The 19,034-nt window shown below is 43.0% G+C and overlaps 1 protein-coding gene across 1 annotated transcript in view; it reads right to left on the bottom strand.

Annotated features, from left to right (window-relative positions):
- BRWD1 (bromodomain and WD repeat domain containing 1) overlaps window positions 1–19,034 on the bottom strand; it is a 107,215-nt gene that overhangs the window by 74,405 nt on the left and 13,776 nt on the right. Inside the window, exons 5-8 of the mRNA XM_058661618.1 lie at window positions 9,370–9,520; window positions 7,360–7,458; window positions 6,868–7,028; window positions 4,079–4,300 (exon numbers count right to left, since the gene is read on the bottom strand). Of these exons, the coding sequence (XP_058517601.1) occupies window positions 4,079–4,300; window positions 6,868–7,028; window positions 7,360–7,458; window positions 9,370–9,520 (633 nt within the window). The remainder of the gene's footprint in view (window positions 1–4,078; window positions 4,301–6,867; window positions 7,029–7,359; window positions 7,459–9,369; window positions 9,521–19,034) is intronic.

Raw genomic sequence — 19,034 nt, 5'->3', positions numbered from 1 at the left:
ATGAATGTACCTGTTAATTAAAATTAAACCTCAGTAAAACTTGGAGCCCTGCAGAGTCCTTTTACAATTTAAATGACTATGAAAGAACATTTTTAAGTCACCTGTATTCTAAATCCAATTCCCAGATGCACGAGTACTATTGCCACCTCTCTTACTGTGGTCTATTCTTGCATTGACAACACACTGTCTTCCTTATAATATCTCAATCTTAACTAGCTGCAAGCCACCGCCCGGAGGTCTGTGGACAGCAACCACGTCCTGATGCTATAACCAGAGGCACAGTCTACAAAGGGACCAGAACACAGGGGAGAAGGGCCAGTGCTGCAACTCACTATCCAGAGTCAGAGCCCCTGCAGTCTAGCCTTGCAGACTGGACTGCAGGTGGACCCTGACTTCCCAGAGGGAAGAGGCCAGCAGAAGGCACTGCCTCTACAAGCCCAGAGCTGCAGGAGCCTCAGCACCCTGGCCCTCCCTGCTGCTTGCATCTTTGGAGGCCAGGCTACCAGCTGCGGCTGGGGAGACTGCAAGAAGCTGTCCTGCTGGTCAGTAAGGCGCTAAGTCCTACAAAACTTTACTGACAGAGGGGAGGCCCCGAGTAGGTGTTCAGTAAACCACAGCTTTCCCTAGCCCTCCAAGCCTTACGCAGCCTTGTCACAGCAGATGGAGGTCCAGGCTCCTGGCTTTGACCTGGCCCGATGCTGGTTGCAGTGCCCAGCTGGAGACTGAACCAGCAAATGGAAGACAGGCCCATACCTCAGTCTCAGTATATCCCTCTCAAAGAAAACTCCTCAAAGTCCCTTGTCATTTTGATTTTGTGCTATAGTCATCTCTGTGCATTTACTTCAATGTCAAAATAATTCTCTTATAATAACATACATTTTTAGAAACTATCTTGCTCTTAACACATGCTCAGCAGCTTAGCAGTTTCTACTGTTAAAACCTGTGCAGTGGCAGAATAAGAACTTTGACTTTTCACTGATCCTGTTTCACTGTCAAAGATGGCATTATCACTATGGTCAGGAGGGATGAAATCCGTAACGTAAAACTTACTATATTAGCCACTTTAGAGTCAGTATTTCAGAGGCACTGAACACCTGCACAATGCTATTTTATTATCATTACCTAGGGCCACGGTTATAATGTACAATGTAAATCACAACATTTCCGGGCATTCTCAAAGGATTCCCTGAGATTTATCAAAAAGGCAAGCAAACTATTGGAAAATCAGAATCTTCTCCCCTTCCGCTGTGACAGTATGTGCTAAGATAACGTCCAACAGTCATGATGGCAGTCTCGTATTCACTTTCCCCAACAGCTGATTTTGTAAAATGTGTAACTGACACAGAGTATTTAATGATCGTCTCACAAGCACCTATCACAGAGACCAGCACTGTCCAGAGCTGGTTACTCCGCCCAGGCCGTGGGTCCCACGCGGGTGCCCAGCAGGGACACTGGGACTGAGCTGGAGACTTCCTGCCTAAAAGCAATAGCATTCACCCACGTAACTGTGACATGCCCAGCAACACTTGAGACACTTAATGCTGTATTATTACGTAACACACAATCCAAACTGAAATTTCCCGTTTTACACAAGTCCTTCAGAGCTTTTTCTCGCTGAAAATCTAGACTCCAGCGAAGGCTCACAAGGTGCATCCGTGCGTCGCTCTGCCTGAGCCTGTCTGTCCCGAGGAACAGGCAACTCACACTTTCTCAGTCTGTGTGTGTAACTCCTTCCTCAGGAGAGTCACATCAACTATTTGAAAGAAACACTAAACACAGAGAAAGATTTTTTTCAACTACATATTTAAGTCACAAATCAATTCAAATTTTAGAGTGTCAACCCTCATATTCTCCTCAATTTTCCTGTAGAATGTTTAAAATGTTCCTTTTAAGTTATCTGGAGATCTTCCCTGATGCCCCTTTCTCAAACCTGACTGCAGTATGCCGCACATTCTTCCCTGTTCCCTCACTAATCCTGATTTTAACTAGAATTTTCTATCTTCCTTTGTTAATCCTATATTTTTCTACGTATTATTCCTTTTTTTTTTTAAGGGTTTAGTTTATTTTTATTGGAAAGTCAGATATACAGAGAGGAGGAGACAGAAAGATCTTCCGTCCGATGATTCACTGCCCAAGTGGCTGCAATGACCAGTCTGCACCAATCCGAAACCAGGAGCCAGGAACTTCCTCCAGGTCTCCCACACGGGTGCAGGATCCCAAAGCATTGGGCCGTCCTCAATTGTTTTCCCAGGTCACAAGCAGGGAGCTGGATGGGAAGTGGAGCTGCCAGGATTAGAACTGGCGCCCATATGGGGTCCTGGCACGTTCAAAGTGAGGACTTTAGCCCTAGGCCACGCCGCCGGGCTCTCTACATATAATTCCTATACTTATCTTCATAATTCTTCTCTGCTGTTTGTTCTGACAAACACGTCTGATCATCAAATTCTGGCTTCCACTGGTGTACATGCTATATGTAACACAGCTATGTACAGTTTACACTGAAATAGAACAAATCACCCCACAGTGCGCTGCCCCTATCTCACAGTTCCTAAGTACTATCAGCACAGGTGATAAGAATCCGTATCTCACAGTCCCTAAGTACTATGAGCACAGGTGATAAGTACCCGTATCTCTCAGTTTCTAAGCACTATGAGCACAGGTGCAGTAGACGGTCAGCAGCTCCGGCTGAGGGTCTCACAAGGCTGTGACCAGGACACTGCCTTGGGCTAGTCCCACAGCTGGGACAGGAGATTCTTGACTGTCTCCAAGGCTGCTGAGTGTCCAGGTGACCACAGAGCTGCCCCTCCTCAAGACCAGCAGTTGAAGCAAATAGCTGCCCCCAATCTTCACTTCCCAGCACCCAAAGTCACACTACATCACGTCCACAATATCTAAGTTCCCAAGATCGAGTCTACACAAAAAGAGATGCCCTCCCAAAGCACAAGGAGTTGGATGGGAAGTGGCGCAGCTGGAATATGAACTGGTACCCGCATGGGACCCCAGAGCATGGGGCAACAATCTAGCCACTGAGCCATCGTGCCAGGCCTGCGAGAGAACTTTTTAAACAGCTCAGTAGGATGGTTAAACTTAGGTTTACAATTTTGTTTTTATTATTACAGACATCAAATGTAAGGGGTAAGCTTTGTTTTGTTCCTTATTCAAACAAAATACTGCATTCACGAGACAACCGTACGCCCTAAGACCCACAATGTGCTATCAGGAAAGGGAACCAGCAGATGGGAGGTCCCTGTTTTCATCTATGTCTCACTTTGCCTCATCAGGGACACATGAAGTGGCCAAGTAAACGAGCCAGGAGCCGGCAGGTCCAGGAGTCTCCTATGCTATCATTCTATTTTACATGTCTTCACAATTGCTCTTTACTTCCTGTGACAAACAGCTTAAAAACAGGGCCCACTGCAGGAGCCCAGTGGCTAAATTCTCACCTAGCACGTGCCAGAATTCCACAGGGGCACCGGCTCTAATCCCAGCTACTCCATTTCCCTTCCCGCTCTCTGCTTGTGGCCTGGGAAAGCAGTCGATGACGGACTAAAGCTGTGGGACCATGCACCTGCAAGGGAGACCTAAAGAAAGCTCCTGGCTTTGGACGGGCTCAGCTTTGGCCGTCGCAGCTACTTGGGAAGTGAACCAGCAGACGGAAGATCTTTCTGTCTCTCCTTCTCTGTGAATCTTCCCTTTCAGTACAAACAAATAGAATTTTTTTTAAATTTGAAAAATTTAAAAACTTCAACTTAAAAAATCAGCAAATTTAAGCTTGCCAAATTTCAGCCTGTCAGAACCCACAAGTTTTAAAGTAGAAAAATAAACCAACACTAGTTTGTAACTGACATCCAATTCCGCACTAATCTCAGAAAGCAGTAAGTCACACATACTGTCCTACGTAAGCCTGTCTGCATTAGATACTATATTTTCCTCCCATGATTTGTCAAAGTTCAAATCACATTTTTCTGTTACCTAAATTCAAAATCGATCACCTACAAGGGAGGACCTTTCTAGGTATCAATTCTAAAGGGACAGACTTGTAGTAACTGACATGTGTGCCCACCAAGCAGAGCTTTACCTGCAGAGACGTAATTGATCCTGTGTGCCCCTGAAGCACAGCAACCGGCGCACAAGTCCTCAGGCACCACACTCGAACGATTTTATCGCAGCTTCCTGCAGCAATCAGCGTGTTTTCATAGTTCACCGCCATATCTGAGATCTCCGCAGAATGTCCTCGTAACGTGGACAGCAGACGACCATTATGCGTGGACCAAATCTTTACTAAACAATCATCTGAGCCCTGAGGAAATAATACATGCGACAAACGAACATCAGTTCAGCAAGGCTTGTAAGTTTAAAACAACAGCTTTTGGGTGCCACCCAGTGAAGCATCTAGAGCCCTCCCCTCTTTCCAAATGTCGAAAATTCTGTGAATTATGATTACTATAGAATCATAGGAATCACCTATGGAACAACACTATTTTTCTTCAACATAAAGAAAATCTACATACACTGTGAAATTATCAATTCTATGGAGTAGATCACATCATAAATAACACTTTCTACAAATTTCCTTGACAATTAGTTAGGTCTCAGCTAAAAGTTCATGATCACCTCCATCAGTTAACAACAATCAAATGTCAGTACAGTTTACACCAAGTTCAATCATTTGACAAGTATTAGGACAAATATATGAAGACTAAGCAAGGAGCCATCCCAAAACAAATGAGGCAACAAGGAGAACACTATCTCCACCTCAGATTACAGTACCAACCAGCAGCTGCGCGCAAAGGTTTCAGTATCCACTCTGAATCTGATTCACAATGCTAAGAAAACTTACCAGTGATCCTAAACTTATCTAAATGCTTAAGTGCTTAAATTTCCACTTATCAGTTTTCTAATAATTATTTTGCATGGGAAGGTTATTTTCATAACCAATCTATTTTCATGTATTAGTGATTAATCAGTGTTAACAGAAATCACTTGTAGAAGTTTGGGATGTTTATGGCATTTTTTTAGATTCAAAAATTTGTTACTTGGAAGTCACATTTAACAGAGAGTGAGAAATTCTATCTGTTGGCCAACTCCCCAAATGGCCCGAACCCCAGAGTTGAGCCAGTCCAAAGCTGGGAGCTAGGAGCTTCTTCTAGGTGTCCTGTGGGAGTATAAGGGCCAAGGATTTGTCCCATCCTCCGCTGCTTTCCCAGACCACAGGCAGAGAGCTGGAGCAAAAGCAGAGCAGCCAGGACTAGAAAGAATGGCCGTATGGGGTTGCTGGCACCACAGGCACAGGGTTAGCTTGTTATGCCACCACGTATGCCCCAAAGGCATTTTTAAATTTGGAGTAATTTCCTTATACATATTTAGATTAATTACAAATTAATGTAATTCAGTAATCTAAAATGGGCTGCACTGGAAGTATTCGGTGTGTATATATTTTTTTGTCTTTCTAGGCATGTATATTTTTAAGCATTCTTAGTAAGAATGGGGTGGGTGTTCTAACAGCCAGGTTAAGCTGCCCCAAGCTATGCCCATATCGCATCACTGAAGTGCCTGGGGTTCAGACCTGACTGCTTCTGAGCCAGCTTCCTGCTAACGTGCCCAAGGAACAGCGGATGACAGTCAAAGTGTCTGGGTTGCTGTGACCCAGGTCCCAGCTTTTGACCAGGCCCAACACTGGCTATTGGCTAGCAAGTGCAAGATTCTATCTGACATTCGGTTTTCCAAATAAATCAATCTTTTTTTAAAAAAAAAAATTTCCCCAAGAGTCCGCGTTGTGGTGTGCAGGTTAAGCCAAGATCTGCGGCACACATGAGCAGGGCCTTCCGTATGTGCATCAGCTGAAGCTCCTGATGATATGCCAGGAAAAGCAGTGCAACATGGCCAGCAGTGGAAGCCACAGGGGAGACCCAGGGTTCTAGACTCCAGGTTTTGGCCTGGCCCAGCCCCAGCTGCTGTAGCTATTTACAGAGTGAACAAGTGAACAGATCACATATTAATTGATCTCTGTTTCTTCCTTTGGTTAACTCAGCTCTTCAAATAAATCTTTAAAGAAAAAAAAAAAAGGAAAATGAACCATTATTCTGACTCAGTATGTCTCAAAACAGCACACAGAGCTTTGTGCAGCGCTGACACCTGAGTTACTTTAACAATACAAATCTAGGGTGAGCATTTAGCCTAACAGCTAAGGCACTGGTTAAAACAGCCATGTGAGCAACAAGAATTACGGCACGGTGGGCAGAGCCATCATCCGCAGCTCCGGCGTCCCTAAGGGCTCCAGTGCACGGCCTGGCTGCTCCACTCCCTACCCAGCTTCCAGTCGGCAGCCGAGGGAGAGCAGCAGCAGAGGGCCCCAACCACCCCTGTGGCAGATTTTGAGGAATCTGCTGGCTCAGTCCTGGCCATTGCTGCCATCTGCGGAGTAAATCGACAGAATGGTCTCTCTGTCTTGCCCTCTCTGTATAACTTTAGCTTTCAAATAAATAAATCTTTAAATAAACACACACACACACACACACACCCATGTCCCTATCAAGAACATAGCCCGCCCCAGCTCAGGACTCCAGTTTCCTGTTACTGTAACCTTAGGGGGCAGCAGTGATGGCTGAAATTACCGGGTTCTTGCCACCCATGTGGGAGACTGAGCCTGAATTCCCAACTCCTTGTCAACTGTGGGCACCTGGGCAGGGAACAGGCAGCCAGGCACTGCTCCCACACACTCATTTAAATAAAAACACAGTTGAGAAGACAAATTCACAGGCTCCACACCAGACCAAGTTCATCAAAATCTTTTAAGTTTCTAGATGGTTCTGAAGCACAATAAAGTGCTCCAGGTGATCCCAAATGGAGTTTGAAATGTTAACTCACTGTGAAGATTCTATGTCCTGTCCTATCAAATGCTACACAGTAAACAGCAGACAGATGGCCAAGAATCCTCCTGTGCATTTTTACATGCTGATACATAGTTCCTGGAAAGGCTGTGCTAAAAGTGGAACACCCTGTGAGTTGTTTTCCTCGATGTATCTCCACTAGGAAATAAAAACAACGAAAATGGTTAAGGAGAAGCCAATACATAAAATGCTAACAAAAATCCAAAACAATCTCCGTAAGATCACAAAATCCATGTTTGAGAAATACCAACGATTCAAATGTCTTCCAATTCTTTTGTACTATATTAATACAGACGTCTCATGATTTTTCATTAATTTTATTCTTAGTACATTTAGAAAAGAATTTGAAATTTGATAAATACGACTGAAATAAAAGTACTAGTCTTTCTAGGTTTTACTACAGCATTCATAAAGATAAGAATTCTTCAAGAATGGAAATTGAGTCATTTCCAAGGCCACCCTCACTCACCGAGACTTGGCGGGGAACCATAGTTGACCGGCATTTCCGGGGGTCTTCCTCTGTGAAGAGCAGCAAAGGCAGAGCCCTTCCAAACTGTGTGCCTGCAGTCTTTAAAATGAATTTTAGATACACATAAAATCTTGAAAGTTAACCCCAAGAAAGATTTTATAGAATACTTACGTATATTGCAATAAACTGTTTATTCAAAGTTTTACCAACTAATATACTTTAACAGAAAAGCCCTGGAGATTTATTAGACTATTTCTGAAGGGGGAAAAAATCTTGATGACATCTCAGATACAGCCGTAACAACTAACATTTGTGTAGCACTTTACAGTTCACCAAGTGCTTTGCACATACAGTCTCATTGGACCCTCACAACAACCCTGTGAGGTAGGTGTGTTCGCCAACTTACAGGTGAGGTCACTGAGGCCCGAAAGTTCCAGGACTTTTTAAGAGATCCACTGCAAATGATTAGTGAGATGGACCATAAAATCAGATCTTTCGACTCCAAGTCCCATTTAGTATCAGGTAAGTGTTTATTTTTCAAAGCAGAATTATAAGTTACAATATGAAAGATAAAAGGTCTTAATCACAACTAATCCAGCTTTTTAAAAATGTTAACTTCAAAAGGAAAAATTTCTTGATAAGAAAACTCTTGACTTAAATAATTAACTAGTCTCACTTTCAAAATTAATCTAGCCAATACCACCATAACTTTAAACTCCAAAAAAATGAACAAGCTTAGCTTTCCGCTCATTTACAGAACACGCATGTAAGATCTGGGAGTCAAGCACTAACTCTGCAGCCCCATCCCTCCTTGAGCAGGAAATGGACTAAGGACCAGAAGAGGCAGCTTGTCCACAGCCGAGGAGAGGGAAGATGCCCACAGACCTCCACTGCCTTGGTGCCCCAAGCCAACAGGCACGTTCTGTTTGACAGGAATGAATTCATTATCTTCACCATGACCAAAGAGCAGTTCCAAGGCCTCTGTCTGGGGCACTCGTACAAAACAAATACAGAAATATGTTCCAGCCCTAGGGCAGCTTACTGAGGTCTCTCCGAAGATCTGCCAGTTCTAAAGTAATGCTCATCACAGAACACCATGGAGCTTGACAAAAGGGAACAAAAGCAAACAGGCTACCCAAATACCTACTACAGAACAACCTCATTACAAAGTGATGGGGACACAGAAAAAGGAAGAATATGAACAGTGCCTGACTAGAGCCAGTGAGTGACATTGCTTAGTCTCTACTAAGAAACAACTAAGCAAACCAGCTTGGCACTGGGCAAAGCAGAGGGTTGTTCTTTCTCAGTCAGGCATCTAAGAGCGCAGCACATCACCAACAGCTCTTGACAAAGTCATCACGGGATGAACTTGACATATGCTCAGGGTCAGAAGAGCCAACAGTCTTCCCGTCAGCCGGTTAGTCAAGTGTATACATAGATTATATCACATACATATGCTTAGTCTAAGTCAGTTATACCAAGCTAACAGAAAAGAATAGCAATTCCAAACATTTTGCTATCACATAACTTTGCAAAAAAATCCATGAAAAAGGAACCATGCAATTTTACATTTTTGGTGCTTGATTGCAAACTGCTACCAAATTTTAAAAATCACCTCCCCTCATGACAAAGGGCTCTCAGATTCTAAGTATCCAACGAAGTACTTCTAGCATTTAAGTTTATTTAGACACATACAATTACATTCAATGAAGTTACGAGTGAGCTACAAAATGGAAAGAACTCACATAGATCAAACCTCAAACACATCTCAGAATGAATTCAAGCTTCTTAGCTTAACAACTGCATCTTTATCAATATTTTAAATGCAAAAGGACTCATTAGACACTTAATGTAATAAATTTCAATGATCTATGCTAATTGCAAGATATTATAATCCACAGCAAGATTTATAGTTACATAACACCTTTCTTCCACATCGCTTACATTACTCCACAATTGTAATTATTAAGCTATTAATACAAAGCAGAACACTTCTTCAAATTAAGGTACCTTTTGCTGTACGTAGCAAAGACTGCCTTCCTGCACCAAGTAAAGAAGTGACTCTTGAAATACTGGGTGGGACTTCTTTATCCAACATAGGACCGATGCGCTGGCAGATTTGCAACAGATGGTCAGGAGCCACATGTTTATTGGATAAGACCTGGGTGAAGAGGAAGTTTTAATAACAGCACTGTTTACAGTATCATCAAAAAATAAATGCATAAGTATGATGAAACATGGTGCAAACTACAAAACATTCTGAAAAAAGTTAAAGACTCAGACACAGTAGATCAATCTATCAAGTCAAACCCATCCCAACCAAAATTCCAGAAGTTTTGTAGACATTAATTTCTTTTTAATTTAGATGAAAATGACCTAGAAAACCCAAAGCTCAGGAAACTCTGAAAAAGAACAAAGTTACAAGGTTAATAATGAGTACTATCAACTCAGCCCAAAGTTATCACAATCAAAACAGTACAGCAGAGGGGCCAGCACTGTCACCAGAGCGCTGGTGGAGTCCCGCAGTTCCACTTCCGATCCACCCAACACAGCAGCAGCAGATGGGCCAAGTACTGGGGCCCTGCAGCCACAGGAGAGGCCCGGATGGCATTCTGGCTCCTGGCTCGGGCCTGTTCCAGCACCAACCATGGCAGCTAGCAGGGAAGGAGTCAGTGAAGGGCAAAGATCCCTTTCTCTTGTTGTCTCTCCCAAGTGGGGGGGCATCAAGTGAGACAAAGACCAGTAGTCGAATCAAGTGTCCAGAAGCGCGCGCGCGCACACACACACACACACACACACACAAGCACCAGGGCTTCAGAAACTTGGTGGGGGATAGAATTAAAATACATTATGAATTCTTCATTAATTTTTTTGAGGTCGTCTCATCAGACTATTTGTAAAAAAAAAAAAAAAAGGACTTGATCTTCATCTCACACTGTAAGCAAAATTATCTCCAGATGAATCATAAAACGATACAACTCCTAAAACATCAGAAGAAAATGTCTATGATGCACAGGTAGGCCAAGAAGAATGTGATACCAAAAAGATAACCCAAAAAACACGGTAGCTTCTATTCTTCAAAGGGCAGCTCAGGAAGAATGAAAACACAGCCACAGGCTGAAAGTCATCAGGAAGTGTATTTCTGAAGGAAATGTATCCAGAAAATGTAAAGAACTCTGAAAACAATCTGGGAGCCAAGCTGGGACACAGCATGGAAAGCTGCCACAATTCCCCTCTGGGCACAGGTTCCTGGCCCAGCTGCTGACTCCACTTCTGACCTAACTCCCCGCTCATTTTCTGGGGCAGCAGTGGAAAACGGCCCAGCTACTTGGGCCCCTGCGACACTATGGCAGATCTGAACGAGCTCTTGGCCCAGACCTGGGCTGTTTTTGTGTTTTTTGGTTTTTTTTTTTATTTTTATTTTTGAGGCTATGTAGAGAGTGAAACACCAGTTGGAAAATCTCTGTCCCTCCCTCTCTGGCTTCAAACAAATAAATGTATATATATTTTTAAATTTATGAACTACCAAAAACAAAATTCCACAACCTGGTTTTCTTGAGCATGCCTGCTGTGCAGCTCAGAGTAACCTCAAGCCTCAGGTCTCACCATGGCCCCTCAAGGGTCAGCATGGTCCTTTTTATTTTGGGGGGGTCTGAAGTGCTCCCGTTTACTGTGCACCCCACACACCCTCACATTATGATCCCCAAGAAAACCACTTGAAATAATTCACAAATGTGATTAGGCCATTTAAATTGGATTCATTCTTGGTTAAAATTGAGTACCCAACAGTTGACCCCACTTCTTGCTTGCCTGAGTGGCGATTCCCACGCCGCTGCCCCAGCACGCTAACAGAGCAGCTGAACCTGCTCTTGCCCTGATCAATCAGGCCATTGGTTCCTGGGAGCTCCACCAGTGGAACCTTCAAACAAAGAGTTTGGGGCCTTGTCCTTAATACTGATCATATACCTACTGGTGCACTGTGGCAACCATCAGACAATATTGAGTGGGTATATATCTAGCTTCCTCCAGAATGGCAAAGGTCCAATCCCCCATTTCCATGCCTGCTGCCATTGCTAAAAGCCTATGCCTTTTCCCCTTACAGCAGTTAGGCTGTGAGCCAGATCTTCTGGGATTGCCAATCATTTAACTCTCTCAGCCTCATTAAAAGCATACACAGGCCTTAAGTTGATAGCCACTGTAATCCCAGCAAATTCAGTCAGGCTATGTGTCTAATACCCCAACCTTATCCTCAGTGGTTCTTCCTCAACCAATTTCTCCAGCCCCACTAGTCTTTACTGATGCTAGTTCCACAGACACAACAGCTGCAGTTAAATATACCTCAAAACCAACTACCTCAGCAATTTGTGCTTGCTGGACTGGCAAGGACACCTCAGTTTTCGCAGCTGTTGACCATTTACCATGCTTTACAGCTCACTCTGCGGCCCTGTAACTTATTCAATGAGAGCATATATTGTGCAATTGTTTCCTCAGCTTCCTTATGCTTTTTGCAGACTGGATTACCCTAGCCTCACCTCAATAGTTGAAGCCCACCATTCCCCCTTCTTTAGCTAACATATCAGAGTTCATTCAGGCCTTCCTGGCCCTTCGTCATCCCTTAATCAGCACGTATACCAGGTCACATATACCAGGTAAGGAAGTCCCAGCATGATGGCTACCACGGTGGCTGGAGAAGGGCGGAGTTTGCCTCCAAACAAACCTGGAATGGATGGTGGAATTCTGGCGGGCCCCTCAGGCGATGAGACCACCGTTGCACCAATGAGGGGCACAGACCCATATCCCCCCACCAATAAGGGCCGAGGTGACCCCCGTCTTGGTTTCCGTGTCAAGGAGAGTTTAAAAGGGCCCCTTCCCTGTCTCTTCCACGCTCTTCTTCCGCTGCAGCCCACTCCTTCACGGCTGTCCTTTCTGCTGCATGGGGAAGGGAAGCCCGTGATCATAGTTCCCTGAAATAAAGGCCATCTAAATTCTTCTCATCTGTTCGGCTGAGTTATTTTTTTCCTGGTGGTTGGAGAATCTAACACAGCACAGCTCATTCAAGGACACAGAAGAAAGACTGAGATGCAGCCCACTACAACACACTGCCCTTGCCTGTATGGCCAGTGATCAGGCCAATTTGAGGTCTTGGTTAGCTGAAACCACTGTCGGGCCCAAGCCCTTGGGATACTATCATCCACCCATCCAGGGGATCTGGACAGAATTCCTACAACAGCTAGGGCTTTGGTCTGGGTCCAAGCCCTTGCTGTTAAATCTATTTGGGAAATAAACCAGCAAACGGAAGGTGACTAAGTATTCATAAAGAAATGGAAAAGTTGATTTCAGTGCATTAAGGTTTTGAAATTTATGCACAATTCTTCAGGACACACATTGTCCATGAACTTTTTGAAGACACCCTATGTCAAAACAGAGGCAGCACTCAAAAGTTTCATAGTGTTAATAGCATGCTATACCAGAAAGTAAAACTGTAGCAGAAAATCAGAGAAATAGAGAAAAATAAGTCCTATATTATCAAGAAAAAAATCACGAAGAATTTTTAATACAATATGGAAAGAAAAATCACAATTAAACTAACTGACCTAAATAACACATGTAAACACTTCAAGATTCAAAAAACTATTGCTTCTCGGCCTTTTGGCTAAGATCAAGTGAAGATTTAAAAAATTAAGTAAAACACAACATGACTTGTGGAAGGAGGAAAACCACCTTTTTCCATCTAAGGAAGTCCACTAAAAGGCCGACGACTCTGTTAGAGAATTTCTAAATGGCATAACTGATTTCCAAGCCTAACAAACAATGAAGTCTTGATTTCTGAACATCAAATAAAAAGAAGTTCTCCAGATGTAAAACTGAAGACTACTTCCCAGGGTTTCATCTCTTAAACCATCTTAAACTTTGTTAACAACCAGACCACACTCATTTTCCAGACAGAAAAAGTAGTAAAACTGATCATCCAAATACTGGGGTGGTGAGCCCTTGGCACAGTGGCTAAGAGTTCCCCTAGGTCGTAGGGGGCACCCCTTAGCCATGTGCCTGGACTGGAGTTCTGGCTCAGGGAGGGTGGTGTCAGCAATGACAGCTCAAACATTAGGTCCCAGACTCCATTTCAGACTCCTTTCTTTGGCCTGGACCAACCCTAGCTGTCAGCTGTGCAAGCAACTGGAGGAATAAACTAGCAGATAGAACATGTTTCTCTGAAATTCAAACAGATAAATAAAAATAGGAAACTTCAACTTCCTAAATATATGGACAAGTATACTTAGACAAGTCCAAATATTACAGGAACGTGCATTCTATACAGTAGTCATAATCTTCAAACACAAGAAAATCACAGATCCACTACCCCACTAAGAACTGTAACACACCATCAAAGATCCAGGAAGACTCACCCTACTTCCATACCACACAAGAAGCATCTCAGCAATGTGGTGCCTATTCCCATACACTCAAGGAAATCACAAGAAAATGGTTCTTGAGTAATGGTCACATGAAAAAAATCAATTGGCACATGGAGGGACAGCAATCAGACTCACAGCCGATGACTTACAGGAAACTCTACAGACCACAAAAGAATAGAGCAACATATTCCAGATTCTAAAAGAAAAAAAAAATTGTCAGCCAACAATAATGTACCAAGCAAAGCTTTCCTTTGTCTTTGAAAATAAAATAAAATCTTCCACAATAAAGAAAAGCTAAAAGAATATGCCTCTTCCAAACCTGCCCTACAAATGATAAAGAGGTGCTAGACAGAGAAAATAGCCCCACCAAAACCAAAGGCAAACACGAAGAACATCCCAGCAAAATAAAAGACTAAATCAAACAAGGAACAACTCATTGCTTAATTGACAGGACCAAATTATCACCTATTTATAACAACCCTGAATGTAAATGACTTAAAGTCATCAATGAAATGTCATAGCTTAGTGGACTGGTCAAAAAGAAAACCCATCTACCTACAGGAGACATATCTCACCAACAAAGACCAGCAGGAACTACATTTCATGGATTCTGATGTTTCTGTTTTTATTTTCATTTCCTCAAAACAATTTTTTTCTCAAATTCTTCACCAAGAGGTCATTCATGAGCAAGATTTTCTTCAGAAAGGTTCTTGATTTTCATTTCTTCAGCCACACATTGGTCATTCAGTAGAATGTTAATTTAACTTCATGGCATTGTAAATTTTGATTTTTCTTCCTACTGTTGATTTTGTTATGTGGTTTTTCATTTAGGGGGATGCATAGTAACTGTGTATTAGAGACTACCATATCCCAATGCAGTGTTCACCTCTACTTCCAGATCCAAGATGGACTCCCAATGAAATATCTTGACAATAGGATGCTGGACTCTGCCATCATCCATGTCAGCAATGAGTGACTTATGACTGTTTAAGAGGAACTATACTGTTATGATAATATGGGGAAAACTAGAGGGGGGAGGACGGGTTTGGGGGAGGGAGTATGGGAAATCCCAGAGCCCATGGAACCGTATCAGAATTTTAAAAGTACAAATATATAATATATGTACATATATATATATAAAAGAATATACTATGAGCAAATCAATAAAATAATGTTAGTATTCTAAAGGCTCAGACCCGAATGTTAACAGGAGCACCTATTAGCAATTTTATTCATTGGCCACTCACCCACTCTACCAGTTTGTTCATCATCATAATCCGTATCTGACCACGCCTTGAATCACTGGTTTTATTAACTACCACTACCTTTTGTGACCAAGAATCAGCCTCTTCAAGTCCAGGGTAGCTAATAGGAAGTGATAATAGAGTCCAGATAGACTGGGTATTTTAGAAAGTAGCTTTTCTAAAATGAATATTCAATATCTTTCATTTGCTTCTATCTGACCTTTAATTTTCCCTAAAATTTTAAATGTTATCTAGAAACCACGCAAAAAGAAAATTTATACCATATCACACTATATTTCCTACACATTGAATCATAGCAGAGCCCAACACTGAAACAAAAAGTGACAGCATTTCTGTAGCACAAAATTTAAAATGTAGTGTCTTACTTAACTCATTCTGTTTCTGAAGAGATGAACACTCTCAGCTTCATTTCTAAGCTTTTCAAAGGATCCAAAACTCAAAGGCAAAGAGAGACTCCAGTAAGAATGAGGGAGAAAGGGCCCGGCGGCGTGGCCTAGCAGCTAAAGTCCTCGCCTTGAACGCCCCAGGATCCCATATGGGCGCCGGTTCTAATCCTGGAAGCTCCACTTCCCATCCAGCTCCCTGCTTGTGGCCTGGGAAAGCAGTTGAGGACGGCCCAAAGCTTTGGGACCCTGCACCCATGTGGGAGACCCGGAAGAGGTTCCTGGTTCCCGGCATCGGATCGGTGCGCACCGGCCGTTGTGGCTCACTTGGGGAGTGAATCATCGGACGGAAGATTTTCCTCTCTGTCTCTCCTCCTCTCTGTATATCTGACTTTGTAATAAACTGAATAAATCTTAAAAAAAAAAAAAAAAGAATGAGGGAGAAAGAGATCGCAACCCCTCATTTACGTAAAGAAATACCCGTGTTGCAGCGCAGGCTTCAGCTGAAAGCATTTTGGTCCTATGGTGCAGTGAAGACACTGCTCGATGTAGCTTCATCTTTAAAGCAAATCCATTAAAACTCAACACATACAAAACAATTCACAAAAATGTTCCTCAAGAAAGTTCTTAAACTTACAAAAAGTAAAAAAAAAAGATGCAAATTCTAAATTAAACTGCTGAGCTCTGAAAGGTTCGAACCAATTCTTCATTAAACATATTTAAATCAAATAGAATTATTTTCCAAATGGATATGGAATAAGCCAGAAAGTACACAGCTACCCCTCAAAAGGAAATATTTTATGATGTTTTAAATTATTTATTTGAAAAGGCTACAGAGACAAAGAGAAATGAAGAAATCTTCCTTCTGCTAATACCACAACAGCCAGAATTGGGCCAATCCAAAAGCAGGAGCCATAAGGTTCCTCCAGCTCTCCTGCATGTGTGCAGGGGCCGGAGCACGTGGGCCATCCTGTGCCTGCTTTCCCTGGCACATCAACAGAGAGCTGGATTTGAGATGGAAGACTTAAGACTTGAACAGCAGCCATATGGGATGCCAGTGCCAGTTACCCACTATGCCAGAGTGCCAGCCCCAAACTAAAATCTTAAGTTCAATCATTCAAATACTACAGAATGCACCAATTAAGAACAGTTTCCTAAATAGATCAAAGTTAGCAAGAACATAGTAACAACAATGACAGCACAATCTAGACAGAGTAGAGATGACCCAAGAGTACAAACTGATTAACATTTGGGCAAAGCTATACTTACAGCAATCATCTGTCAAAATAAAATACATGAAGAAAACAAAATTACACGAGTGGGCATTTGGTGCAGCAATGAATGTGCCGCTTGCAACAGCCAAATGCTGTATCAGAATACGTGGCTCTGATTCCAGACTAAAGCTCTATGCTAATGCAGATCCTGGGCTAGGCAGTAGTCATGGTTCACGTGTGTTCATATCATGAAGGAGACCTCGAATGGATTCCCAGCGCCCAGCTCCCCCCACAGCAGGCCATACAGTCATCAGCAGAGCAAACCAGAAAGGAATTCTCCCCAAAGAAAATAATAATAACAATTAAAAATTTATATTCAAGGGCCAGCACTGTGGCATAGCAAGTTAAATCGAGGTCTTCAATGCCAGCATTCCACATGAATGCCAATTTGAGTCTCAGCTGCTCTACTTCCCATTCAGCTCCCCAATAATGTGCCTGGGAAAGTAGCAGAGGATGGACCAACTGCTTGGGCCCCAGCATCCACAAGGGAACTCCACAAGAAGCTCTTGGCTTCACACTAGCCCAACCCGGGCCATTATGGCCATTTAGCAAGTTAACTAGCAGATGAAATTCTTTCTTTCTTTTTTGTCTCTCTCTCTCTCCCCACCCAATATTACATGCTAAAACTCTTTCAAATAAATCTCTAAAAAATTAATATTCAGGGCCCGGCAGCATGGCCTAGCAGCTAAAGTCCTCACCTTGAATGCCCCGGGATCCCATATGGGTGCCGGTTCTTATCCCGGCAGCTCCACTTCCCACCCAGCTCCCTGCTTGTGGTCTGGGAAAGCAGTCGAGGACGGCCCAAAGATTTGGGACCCTGCACCCATGTGGGAGACCCAGAAGAAGTTCCTGGTTCCCGGCATCGGACTGGCACAGCACCAGCCACTGCGGCTCACTTGGGGAGTGAATCATCGGACGGAAGATCTTCCTCTCTGTATATCTGCCTTTCAATAAAAATGAATAAGTCTTAAAAAATTAATATTCATAAGTGCGTTCAAATATTTAGGGAACTATATATGTCACACTACCATTATAATCTTCAAAACTTTAAGCAGAATCAACAGGGAGGTAAAAGTTAACAAGTATGAAAAACTTTTTTAAAACCAATGCCTCCAACAACCAGGAGCCCTGAGCGGTCCACAGAAACAGAAGAACAGTAAACTTCCTCCGGGACTAGGGAGGGGAGCTTTCTCTGGTCCTTGCCTGGTTCCGACTTTGGGTCCCCACCCTCTCTTGCAATGACCATCAGGATTGCTCCAGAAACCCCTCAAAACAAACAAACAAACAAAAAAATCTAGAATAGACAGAGAACAAGCAAAGCCTAGAATCAGACAGGAAATGGTCAGCGGGGATGCACTTATAGCTCACTGGGTGGGACACAGAGATTAGTCACTCCTCATTAAGGTATTGAAGATTTCTCCGCACACCCCTCCTAAAACTGTTCACCTAAACTGTTGACATACGCCTTGTTAGAGTTATAGAGTTAGAGTACTCTAAAAAGAGCCAGGTTCAGCAAAATCATGCTTCAACGCTATAAACTGCTAAATACTAAAATTAAAATAGACAAAAGACAGCTGAATACTAATCTATAGAAATTTTAAAGTGCATAGAACCTGGTTGTATATAAACTAAAATTGAAATGTCAATGAAGAAGTCACAGGATGTGGTTCAGAACTTGCATTTTTCTTTTAACATATTGGTTACCATGTCAATTAGTTTCATAATGTTATAAACTGTTACTGATGTTATGTCAGGGCTTTTAATTGATCAGGATGATATTCTGCCGGCTCTGCCTTTAGACCAGAGATGGTCTCCCCAAGAAACCGCTGAACTTATCTGGACAATAAGATGCTGGACTTTATGCTTGGTAGATACTTGCAATGAAAGAATCTCAACTGAATTTGAACTGTGGTAATGCAACAAGGTGGAGGAATCCACCATGGGGGGAGGGTTTGGGGAGGGGTGGGGAGAATCCCAGTGCCTATAAAACTGTGTCACATAATGCAATGCAATCAATAAAAAGAAAAAAATTAAAACAACAACAACAACAAAAACCAATGCCTCCAATGAACTAGAGGCAGCGTAGGGGTTACAGACAGGTACTCCATCTCCATCAGAGTGTCTGGGTGTCACTCCCAGTTCCAACTCCCACTCTAGGGTGCAGACAACGCAGGCCACGGGGAGGCAGCAGTGAGGCTGAGTTCCCGCTGAGATTTCCCACTCCCAGCACCATGGCCCATCCCCCACCTGGGGAGTGGGCAAGCAGGCAGGGGCTCACACTGTTATCTCTGAATCTCAGTCTCTCAAACAATTTTACAAGCCACCTGCAATTATGAAAAA

The sequence above is a fragment of the Ochotona princeps genome, chromosome 3 (assembly GCF_030435755.1).
Source record: "Ochotona princeps isolate mOchPri1 chromosome 3, mOchPri1.hap1, whole genome shotgun sequence".
NCBI classification, from domain to species: domain Eukaryota; kingdom Metazoa; phylum Chordata; class Mammalia; order Lagomorpha; family Ochotonidae; genus Ochotona; species Ochotona princeps.
Note: the sequence above shows the minus strand (reverse complement) of the source record. Positions and strands in the feature narration are given on the sequence as shown.